This window comes from Echiichthys vipera (genome assembly GCF_963691815.1).
Source record: "Echiichthys vipera genome assembly, chromosome: 15".
Lineage (NCBI taxonomy): Eukaryota > Metazoa > Chordata > Actinopteri > Perciformes > Trachinidae > Echiichthys > Echiichthys vipera.
Window position 1 is genome coordinate 9,937,214 of NC_139840.1, and position 12,169 is coordinate 9,949,382.

General features: G+C 42.5%; 1 protein-coding gene across 1 annotated transcript; it reads right to left on the bottom strand.

Annotated features, from left to right (window-relative positions):
* Nucleotides 1–9,543, bottom strand: phc3 (polyhomeotic homolog 3; the record flags this gene model as incomplete). Its single annotated transcript, XM_083928229.1, has 14 exons — nt 1–481; nt 649–916; nt 2,180–2,312; nt 4,371–4,482; nt 4,911–5,070; nt 5,451–5,728; nt 6,142–6,265; nt 6,352–7,001; nt 7,171–7,375; nt 7,598–7,687; nt 7,852–8,004; nt 8,079–8,159; nt 8,246–8,401; nt 9,367–9,543. The coding sequence occupies 14 exons, from the start codon at nt 9,541–9,543 to the stop codon at nt 327–329; spliced, it is 2,742 nt and encodes a 913-aa protein (XP_083784355.1). The 3' UTR covers nt 1–326.
* Nucleotides 9,544–12,169: the final 2,626 nt, after the last annotated feature.

The window sequence follows — 12,169 nt, forward strand, 5'->3', positions numbered from 1 at the left end:
AAAGTTTGATTCCTTCGTTTACAAATGATACAAAGAACTATTCATTTACCATTCTGAAACAAATGGATAACTGGAGCCAAACTGTTACAATCACCACAACTGAATGACGAGAGCAGATAGAAAGAACTCATCCTTGTGTTAAAAATCCGCCGTTACAGTGTGCGCACTTCTTGGCAGTGGTCTCGGGAAAAAAACTGCCGTCAGTCAGTTTGAACTGTTGACAACTTTTAAAAAAAAGGTTGGTGGTGCGTCCTTGTTAAAAAAAGACCGTCCTCCTCTTTTTCTACATCTCGGTCCATTCTTGGAGAGAAGGAATGTCAACATGTTTATGCATCTTTCAGAGAATTAATGTGGGCACACAGTTTGAGTGCAGGTCCCAGTTTAAGGTTCATGGTGCTGACCAGGTGGTCCTCTGTCAGAAGCAGCAGAGCCTGTCCGTCTATTTCCTGGCAGCGAAACTCCTCGGCTACATCCTGACCACCTGGAGGAGAGAGCGGATGGACACCCAACATTTAGTGTAAAGAACCATGAAAAGAAAAGACGATTAAAAGTACCCCCCATTTGTGCTCAAGTACAGTACTTGAGCAAATGTACTTTGTTCCTTTCCACCACTGATACAGACAACGCGTACTAAACTCTCAGCAGTACCTGGCAGGGAGTTGATATAAGAAAACACTTGTTCTACGTTCCACTGAGACGGACAGCTGACGTCTTCATCTCCGTCAGAAACACTGATTGTTTCTGTCCCCCTCTGCTCCTGTTCACTCTCCCGCTCTCTCTCCCGCTTTCTCTCGGCCTGTTTTCGGAGTCTTGTTGTCATGGGAACGGGAAGCTCATCCTCCTCTTCTTCCTCCTGCTCTTCCTCCTCTCTCGGTGAGCCCTGCCGGGTCTCGTCCGATCCAAACGACCCACGAGCCTGTGGAGCGCAAACACATATCAGACAGACATCTACTGTGTTTTGGTGTAGACTACTTACAATAAAGCTCAACCAGGTATTAGTCTGATCCTTAGTCATCTCTAGTCATCTAGTCATTTAATGTATTCCTGTGTTCCTTTCAAATTATATGTTTAATTCAAATGAATTAATGCAATAATGCAATTTCCCTATGATGGGTCATTTTGAGCCTTAAGCAGCTTCGAACCCTTAAAGAATGTCAAGTGTGGATTAAAAACATATTTTTTCATATACAGAGGCTGAAAGTCCTCACTGCCGCCGCCCGGGTTCGACTACGACCTGTGGCCATTTGCCGCATGACCCCCCCTCTCTCCCCCCATTTCCTGTTATTCTTCAGCTGGACTATAATAAAGGCAAAGAGCCCAAATAATATTATTAATAATAATAATAATGTTTATAAAGAGTTTTAGCATCAAATGATGGTCTATATGCTGCTGTAGAGGCTTCTCCACTCTGGAACTATCAATACTTGCCATTTTAAAGCATAAAATAAGATAAAAGAATAAAACAAATATTGTCCCCATCAGTCTACATGAACCTTTAATAACATATTTCAGTTTAACCTGGATAAAATATAAGTTCTTCATTTCATGAAACAATCGTATCAAGTGCATTAAGGATATAATTACAATGGCACTAACAACTAATGTCTCTCTTTGTTATCATAAAACTTTTATTTTATTTTTTTTGCTTTGACCAATTTAACTCTCTTCCTGTTTTGTTTTCATGAAATTATTCTTCCTTTCTTTTTTCTGCGATCTACTCTACTGTTTCTCAGTATGATATATCCTGTCTTATCTTATCTTAGTGCAGTGTATCATTGTTTTCTTCTGTTGTTTAATTGTAAAGCACTGTTCATTTATATAAAAGAGCCATATAAATAGTTCATTATTGCATAGTAGTGATGGTAGTAAGTGACTTTCACTCTGTAGATACAGATACAGAAGAAATACGTTTTTGAAAGATGTTTTTTTACAGTCGTTGTTATTAAGTTGTCTTATAGGGGCCCCGTTGTTCTTTTATAAGTACCAGTTTATGTAAAAAAGGTATACGCATGGTTATTGTGCGTACGCGTCGTCTATGCGTGTGGCCCCGGGAGTCTCCTTCAAAGCTCTGTTGTCAGATGCAGCTGCTCCCCAGAGAGCGGCTCGTCTCGTAGGACCAGTGATCCCTGCAGCACTTGTGCATTCTGCCACATGCATCAGGTCACTGATATTAACTGACCTGTCTCAGAAAATGTTCCCTGGAGGCTCCGTTGACTCTGCTGCTGGGGGGTCGTCCTCTCCTGCCCGTGGGCCTGTGACCCCAGCGACCAGCTCTCAGCACAGTGATACGCTTGGTGCAGCTCACACTGAACCTGAACGCGCAGAATCAAAATATTCAATTAGATTCATACAGTTCACTGCGGCTGATCACGGCTGTGTAGTGATGGCACCACAGTCATGATATCACTCTCGGAGCCCAAAAGCCCTTTTGAGATTTGAGTTTTCCTGCGTGTGCCGAGGGCAGACAGACAGGCTTCTGCCGTTGTGCGCTGAGCTGATCGTCTGCATCTGTACTCTTTGATGCCTGAATGGAGACTCAAAAGGAAACCTGGGTGTAATTATACACTTGTGATGTTTTCTTATAACCCAAGAGTGACTCAATGAGCTCCAGATGTCAAATGATGTGTCTCACCACCACTGAGACAGACGACATTTTCAGTTTTACTTCTCCTGTGTGGTAGAGGCTCCCTTTTTTTTGTGATTTTTTCACATTTGCACTAGGTATCAACCTACCTCATTGCCCATTTGCACCTTGTTTAACATTTGTTGTTGAACTATTAGGTTCATAACCTATTTATCTAGTTATTCTTAGTCGCTTGTTTCTTTCTTTGTCATTGTGCAATGTCTGCTCTACGTGCCTTACCTTTAATTACCCCTTGGGGATAAATAAAGTTTTCTTGAATCTTGAATGAATCTTGAATCTTTTTGCAGCAAAAGCCTGTTTCGTTCCTCTGAGCATCTCTACTCTACTAAACTCTACAGTAAAGTTTAGCTGCTGAGGTCGACTGTCTGGTTCGTTCGTTATGTTGTCTGAAGGGACAGCACCCATGAAATGTAATCAGACATGCATCCACACAGTCATGTGAGGGCCTGGATTGTATTGATGTTCAACTGAGAAAGAGTGTTAAGAGAGAGCACACAGTGCATCAAGAGAAACGGTTTAGAAGCGTCTATGCAAACGTTTGTTCCTCCAGTGTGTTGTGTGAACTACCAATGTCCTCGCAGGGACCATTTTCTGTACAGATACTGTTATGGCAGAGATGCTCACAAGTCTAGTCTTATGTCTCTTATGGTTGTGACGAGCGTTCTATCATCTGCTGCCGTCCAAATGTTCTTATTTGAGAGGAAATGTTTTATAAAGCCAAAACAGCCTGGGGTGAATTTGACCCCAAAGAACACTGAAGCGTACAAAATGCGTAGAGGACATTGAAAATATGTCGTGTTTGAATGTATCATCATATTAACTTTGAGATGTCATTAAAGCTGAAGCAAAAAAATCTGATGTCAAGCCCATATTTAGAGACGTCGAACATTAAATGGGGTCGAATTGTCCCCAGTGATAATAGGAGGGTTGATTTTTGTAATAAAGGGGAAATGGGATACATCTAATAATAAAAGGAACATACCTCCTCAGACTAAATCACTGAGAAAGGGTCTGAATGACATTGACTTATTGGACGTTTGAAGGGACCTACGTCCATCAGACAGAAATTATACCTTTTACTCGGCTCCCCATTCAACGTACTCTAGAATAAACTGTTTCCTCATCTTTTAAAATGATAGGACTCTGAACTGCAACATTGGAAGTAGACATATCTCAGACTCACCAGTCTGCTTAATATTAAATTTGGATAGTAGAGGAAGGAAAACACTTCAATACAAACTTGATTCATAACAAAACAGTCAGTGTTCCTGGACCTGACAATGGGGAAGTAAACCCAAACATATTATGGGACACTTTACAAAAAACAAAGAAAGAACAGCATCAAGAAAGCGAAGGAAGGTAAACTTAAACGGCTTGAACATAATCTAAAATAATTAGGAAGGCAACACAGTGAAAATTAGATTCAAATAAAGAGGAAGAAGAATTATTACATTTCATAAAACAATCGTGTTTTTGCGATTTCATATAATTTTGCCTTAGGCTGCAAAATTATTAGCAAATAAAAGAGGGAATCTTGTGATGGGATCCCACCAGACAGACACCAAATCATTAACTAACCCTAAACAGAAATGTTATTTTACTGTATCTACAATGCAGTTGTACACGTTCAATCCTGGATGGACATTACTTCAGAGAACCAGGCTGATGCTTGTGTTTTTTACCTGAAGTGTTGTTGGTGCATCATAATGTGTGAGTGATTATTTACCTTCTGACACACGTCATGGAGCAGAAGCGCTTGGAGCGCAGGAATGTGTGAGCGTGACCTCGACTCCCACAGAACTCACACTGCAGCAGACCTGCCACACTCTCCCCCAGCTCTGCAACATCACAGGACCAGCTGTTAGTCACACACACACACACACACACACACACACACACGCACACGCACACGCACACAAACACACACACACACACACACAGCACAGACATGCAAAAGGCCTCCCCATCTTTGCCCGTTTTTAGTTGTTTTGTCATCCTTACACGTCATTGTGGATATTTTGTGAGTAGTCATTTTGTGTCTGCAGTATTTTGTGTCGCTTTGCATTTGCTTTGCATCTCTTTGTCGTTGTTCAAAGATTTACTTGCATGCTTTTGCTATCTTTATGTGTCTCTCTGAGTGACATTTTGCGGGTTAAGGTAGGTATACACATAACTATGCATACATACGTATATATCTATATATATAGATAGATAGGGAGATAGATATAAATACAGATATAGATATATACAGTAAATATCACCCTACCATCTGCTGCAGGGCCATCGTCTTCCATCTCTGAGTCTGTTGAATCCGACAGGTCAGCATCCAGCGGACTGTCCTCTGCTGTTGCGTCTCCATTGGTTTGCATCTCCTGGCATTCAGGAAGTGAAGCCTGCTGCTCTGCTAACAGCGAGGAGGAGATCACCTGCATTAAGGGGTGCGTTTAGAAAAGTTAAATCTCACGTACTGACATGGAAAGACATGAGTTCTGTGTGGAAACAGATTTCACACGTCTAAAATGCAACTGTTGTGACAAACTGGAAACCTGAATGTGGAAAAAGGTCATTTCACAAGATGTTTTGTGGCTGCAGTGTTGAAGCAGAAATATAACAATATTGGCACATCTGCAGGGGATTTCTACTTCATGTGAGTACACTAAAAACTTTTAACCTGCCGATGAAATATCTGAATCTGAATAACTGGCCGTGAATAATAAGAAATAGATGTCAATTTAAAGGGCTTCAAGATAAAGTTTTCAGTTAACTTATATATCAACTGGTGATGTTGCACGTCCTGTATTCATACCGGGAATGGCTCCAGGCCCTCTCGGATGACAAATCCCTCTATGAGGTGTGTAAGGATGTGGGTTGTCAGTATCCTGTCAGGGCTCCCTGGGACGCTGGCTGGGGAGGAGGGGGGCTGGCTGGGGCCTTTTACAGCTGCTGGCAGGACGGGAGGAGGTAGAGGAGGTGATGGAGGAGGAGGGTTGCTGCTGCTGTTGCTGCTGGTGAGCTGGGAGGGTTCTTCGATCAACGGTGACCTGATCACCGAGCGACTGGATATGATGGAGGATGAACTTAGCACTGAGGAACAATAAGAGGTGTAAAAGATAACAGAACTGAGGGGTGATCACCAGTTAAACCAGGCATATTCAAGAAATCCAGTTTCATAAAGGAGGTTTAAATGAGTCAGACCTAAGATACGAACGAACGTGGTCTCTGCCATGTGAGTTTTCAGTGTCAGGCAGCCAATTAAAAGCATTTAAACATTATTGTAACCATATGGAGGCTGGTATGTCACTATATCTCCGTCTTGCTATAAAATAAATGTATATATTTGATATGTCAGATTTGTTAAATAGTATGTTGCTTCTTGTCAAACAGGTAGCTCAAATCAAGCAATCTTTTCAAATTCAAGACAGGAGTTTCATCCCTCATGAGGGATCATGAGGAGAGCTTTTAGGGTCTTTTCTATTTTATGCTTTATCATAGTTTACCTGCGCCATTTTGTTTGGGAGGCCCATTGAGAGGCGTCGGGGTTCTGTCTCGCTGTGGACTGGGAAAACTTTCATCTTTTCTCTTCTCTGAGCTCAATCCATTCACTTTGCAGATCTGGCCCGACTGAAATTCAAACATCAACAAACGCTTGATAAAAATAAATCAAATGAACAAATACTGTGAATGGGAAACTTAAGACTGCAACTCACCGATGGAGTTTCACTGTGTCTGACCCGATGCACTTTCAGATTTACAGCCACCGTCTGAGGAGGTGGGAGGTTCTGGTAGGGCATCTGGACCAGAGCCTCCGCTATGGGCAGCTCTTGCTCTGTCAGCATCTGTCCCGACTGGACAGCCAAAGCCTGGACCGAGTGCAGGGACAGCCTCTGGAGGGAGGCCGGGGGGTTCTGGGGCAGCCTGGGGAGAACCAGAGGTGGGGGAGGCGGAGGCTGGTTCTGCACTTGTGGGAATGAGGTCCGACGCTGCGGAGCGGCCACCAGGGGAGGAGGCTGAGGCTGAATGGTGGCAGCTGGGACTGAGGTCTGAACTGAGGACGCACACACACTGGTGACAGACAGAGAGGAAGAAAAAGACGAAGAAGAAGAGGAAGAAGGGGCTTGGGGGTTGTTGTTGGTTTGTGATTGGGTGCTGGGGGTGGTCAGTCTTTTAACTGAAAGAGGAAGAGGGTGGGAGTTGGTTTCTCGAGATGCTACTCTGAGAGCGATGGGCTGGAGCTGTCTGTGGTTTGGAGCTCCTCCTGTAGCCTGCTGGAGGATGAGCTGGTGGTGCGCCAACCTCTGGCCTGGCTGACAGGACAGCGGCTGCTTCACCAGAGCGTGGGTCTGGACAGGAGAGTAGGCTGAAAGGAGATTGATGCAAAGACAAACAAACATAAAACAAGTGTGTACTTTTTCAAATTCTGAATTTAACGACACCTGTCACAGTCTGAGACTCATCACTTAAGCTTGAAACACACTTTTTTTTGGAATCTTTTCTTCAAACCTCAATATTTCAACATGTTGTCTCACCTGGGGCTATAATCTGGGGTCCTGTGGCCGGCCCTGTTTCTGTTGAGGTGTCGGCCAGGTGATTGGCTTTCAACCCGCAGATTGACGACTTGGATAAAGAGGTGGAAGGAGTGAGGGCTTGTGACTGGGCAGATGGCTTTAAAATCACACTATGAGCTGTGGCCAGAGCTCCAGGCAAGTGCGCACGCAGAGCGAGATTCTGCACCTGAATATACACGAAAAGAAAGTCACTGTCACACTCTTAATTGAAGCGACCGTTGATGAGGTGAACATTCGTCAAACTCCCATACAGCAGTTTCACCTCTCACTTACATATTTACCACATAACTTTTAATTTTGCAATGTGGCTCAGGCTCAACAGTATATAACATTTCAGTTTTGCGGTGTGCATGGGTTATTCAATTTCGTGCCTGGCAAAGTTTTATACCTGAGAGGAGGGAGGTAAAGAGGAGCAGGAGGTGACAGCAGGGAGGTCTGATTGAACTGCAGCCACCGTGGCTGCAGGGGTTAGAATAAGCTAACAGAAGAAAAGCAAAAAGCAGGGGCAGACAGGTGGCTCAGTGGTTAGAAATAAACAGTTTGCATGTCGGGAGAAAACGTAAGAAAACGCATTCAGTAAAAATAGAAAACAGCAAATTGTAAGTATTGCCGACAGTGTGAGCTATTTGAAAAGGTTTGTACCATCTGAGTACGAAGGTACATCTGAGCTTGGTTACAGGTGGCCGGTCTGTTTCCCAGGAGCATGGCCTGTTGGGATATGGTGGTTGCAGCACCGGTGGATGTTTGCGTTCGGCCAATCAGCTGGGCCGTCACTGGAGATGCTGGTAAAGTAATCTGGATAAAAGAAAGATGCTGAGTATTTGTGCTCGGAGCAGGTCAGATTGATGAGTCGTAACACAGATACTGACTGAGTTTTGGGAAACACCAGCAGGCTGATGAGCCAAACTGCCACTTGATGAAGAAGGTGACTGCCTCTGACAGACTGAAGCCTGAAAGACAATAGACAGACATCACACACCCTTGTGTTAAAATGACTCTGCGTGCTTGCGCTAACAGACGACGGATGCCATCTGACCTGCTGTATGGAGGCCAGACTTTGCAGATGAGGGCTGTGCTGGTGCTGCTGCAGGGCGGCTGTCTGCAGCATGAGGTGCTGCTGCTGGGCTGCATACATCTGGTGCAGGTACTGGGCCGCCATGCTCTGAGGTCTGTGGATGGCGTGCTGGATTACCTGTTGGATCACATGATGAACACATCAAACACTTTGGAAATTAATGGAACAGAAATGGAAACTTTGGAGCATTTCGAAGATCTAGATTTTAATAATCGGATTGTAATAGTCTTAGAATAATGAGGAGTCATTTGTACTTTTATTTTCAATGGCCAAGGACTTGAGGCGTTTCATTTCAGTAATTATATTTCCTTTTTAGTCGTTTCAACTATTTTTCACCTTTTAAAGATAGAGAGATAAAGATGGTGGAATTAACTAAATATATGTTTTCCAGTAGCCCTCTCTGAAGCGTACCAATCAACTGAAAAAAAATGTTCAACAGAAGACTTTGTCCTGTACTGCCTAGCTTTCAGTTTTAGAGCATTTAAATACTCTGTTGGCTCTGCAGGGTCATCTATCACCTGCCTGACTGTCAAGTCAAACAATGCCTTCAGGGGTGCCTTAATCCCTCTTCCGATCAATAGATGACCTCAACTCTACTCTCATGTATTGCATAACTATGCTCCAGTGAATTGTGACAGTTCAGCTGGATTTCTGCATTCTTTATATTTATTACAGCAGATAAATTGATCCAGTGTTTTTGTCATTGGATAACAGTAATCACAAATCCCCCATCACCATCCTCATCATATATACACTGGAGATCAAAAGTGATATAAACAAAATATATACAAGAAAAGGGTTTTAATTGAAGTGGCTTGGTTATTTAAAGAAAAACATGCTAGTACGGCAGATGTATAGCCACAGAGGAGATTTTATCAAATTATGAACAATAATAAATAACAATATTTCCGAATAAATCAAGTATTAATACTATTTTCTCTATGTTGATCTCCATTAGAGAAAAATGTATCAATTCTAAATATATATTTGGGGCAAGAATCCCTTCATGAGTCACAGTTAGGATGTTAGATAGTTACTTTATCTAGTTTGAGTTGGTTAGTGCCCCTGGTTCTGCCTATTACCTGGACTGCCTGTCTGTCGGGTGAGATGATGCTGAGGGAAGTAGAGGGCGCCTGGGTGCACGTGGAGCTGCCGGAGCTGACTGTTGCCATGGTGATGGCAGCTGATGTGGTGGGGGTGGTGGTGGCTGCAGCCCTGCTGGGGTCTGCCTGCTTCTCTCCTGGGCCCTGCCTGTCCATCTCCCAGGTCAGGCAGATTCAGTAGCTAATGGGAAAGCTGGAGGTGAAATAAACATTAACAACGGGCAGTTAAATTAAACAACAAAACAAACTTCACTACAGTCAGGCCTACTGCTTATAGCTCTTTAATGTTGGGCACTTCCCTCATCTGTCACTCTGCAGCGAAAGCTCTGAGTTAACCTACTGAGTAAAAAAGAGTTGGATTTTAAATAAGCAAAACCCATATCTAATAAAAAACATTCAGTGTTCATGCTGCAAAAGCCTAAACTGTGTTCTGCCTTAATGCACGATCGAGCAGGTGTTTTTATTTATCTGTCTGCTCTAGGTTGAATCCATCTGGGCTACACATCAACACAATATAGAGCTTCATCACACCTTTAGGGACACTTTGCTCGAGGAACTGAAACCGAAATATTTATATTCTAATTCAGCCATATGTCTGTGATCTTAATTTGAAAATCTGAATTAACTAGGCTTGTGTTATTATACAGTAAACACATGTTGTCTAATGGAATAGGATAAATAACTAAATAAAATCACATTAATAAGACATTCAAAGGTAATCAATCCAGTGCAGAACTGAAGTAAACGCACAATACATTTCTGGCTCAATCTTATGTAGCCTATGTGCTCATTATAGCCTATGATAGCCTATACATTGCCCACCTTTATTCATTTTTCTCTTTTTTTAGCCTAGGACCTATATTCTTGGAAGAATACATGTTTTTTGCATAACTAAAGCCTACACTTTGTGTTTTTCGGAGCATCTTCAATTTTTGTTTCGCTGTGGTCATTTCAATATAGGCCTAAAAACAGATGGATTCATTGCACCTAACCTGTGAAAACATTGTTGTAATGAACGGGCCTGTATATGAAATCATTCACATTATTAATTTGTTTTCAAAATTGAAGTAAATGTTATTGTGTGCCACTATACCACATCTGTAAACAGACAAAAAGACAATGGGTTATTTTCTTTCCCTTGTAGGTATTTGCTGATAAAGCCAGCTAAATGTGAGTTCATATTCTTATAATAATTGAATCATCTTAAAGAGCTAGCCCTAAAATGGTAAATGATGAACCATATTCCATAAGGCTACACACGGATGGTCTGTATGGCAGCTCGAATATTGATTGTTTTTTTGCTGCAGAGGCGACAAGATATTCTCGGTAAACCCTGAACGACCCCGCATGATCTCAAATGCTGTGTCTATAATTTAGGATCCTTCACATAATACACTGAACAAATCAGGATGTCATGATTCCCTGTCTGCCTGTCTGTCTGTCTGTCTGTCTGCCTGTCTGTCTGTCTCTCTCAGCCTCTCGTGCAGACGCGGCTTTATGCATGCACAATCATTCACCTCTTGTCGGCGTTACCTGCCCGCTATTGATAGACCGCCGGCCCATCAGGAGCTGACCAGACCCCGGCACACTGTCCCAGTCATGAAGTCTGCTGATGCGTCTACTGTCTAAAATGGAGATTTAAAAAAATCAGACGGTAAACAGCGGGCAATAAAAAAATGCTTGATACAGCACCGCTCGCAGTGCGGGAGGACCTTCCACAGCCGGGGAGTCCGCTGCGTCCCTGCGCGGACAGTCCCGGAGATGTTTGTCGGCTCAAACATTACCTGCTTTATCAGTCCGAATGGCTTTTATTCAGCTAACCTTTTTTTGTCAGATGAAATGCTTTTTTATTAGCTCAATAAAGAAGATTGGGTTGATGGATTTGAACGCTATCAGCTGTATGGCTGTACACAAACAGATGCGTCAGAAGACTACTTCACAAATGTGTGATGTGCTGATATCACACACATAAAGTAGTAACTATAATACTGCTCCCCTGGGGAGTTGTTGTCTCAGAGGACAGCTTACAGTTACTTCACTTTATTTATCTATAACACAGGAAGGAAACCCCCTTTCAAGAGCAGCCTACAGTAGTTAACTCTTAAAAAGCAAGTGCTGACATAAAACTACTGCACTTAATACCGCACAGTATATGTATATGTGTTTTTCATTGTAAATTTCATGTTTGTATGTATAACTCTTTGCACTTCTGGTTAGACTCTACTTCATTGCGTTGCTTGTGCTGCACTTGTAATGACACTAAAGTGATCTAATCAAATCTAATCTAATCTCAAATTCATTGTTTGTAAACTGCATCATACACATTTAAAATAGTGTCAGTATAAACTACAAGACATAAAAAGGATGTTGGACCATTTGCATGTGGCAGTCTGTCATATAACAAAGATGACACATGCGAGAGTAGTAAAATGTTGTGCTGAAATATGGAATAAGAGTCAAATGATTGATGTCAACAACTGGTTGCGATTGTGAAGTAAAATCATCTAATTAGTCCAAGTTTTTTAGAATATGTGAACAAAAACGTATGCATATGAATGCATCATAATGATGCACAGCCTATTTTTGGATAGTTAGGTTACGAAAGAGAGAAACTAAGTTTGTCATTTCACATTCCAGTGTGTCTCTCTCTCTCTCTCTCTCTCTCTCTCTCTCTCTCTCTCTCTCTCTCTCTCTCTCTCTCTCTCTCTCTCTCTCTCTCTCTCTCTCTCTCTCTCTCTCTCTCTCCCCACCCTCTCTCTCTCCACCCTCTCTCTCTGTTTCT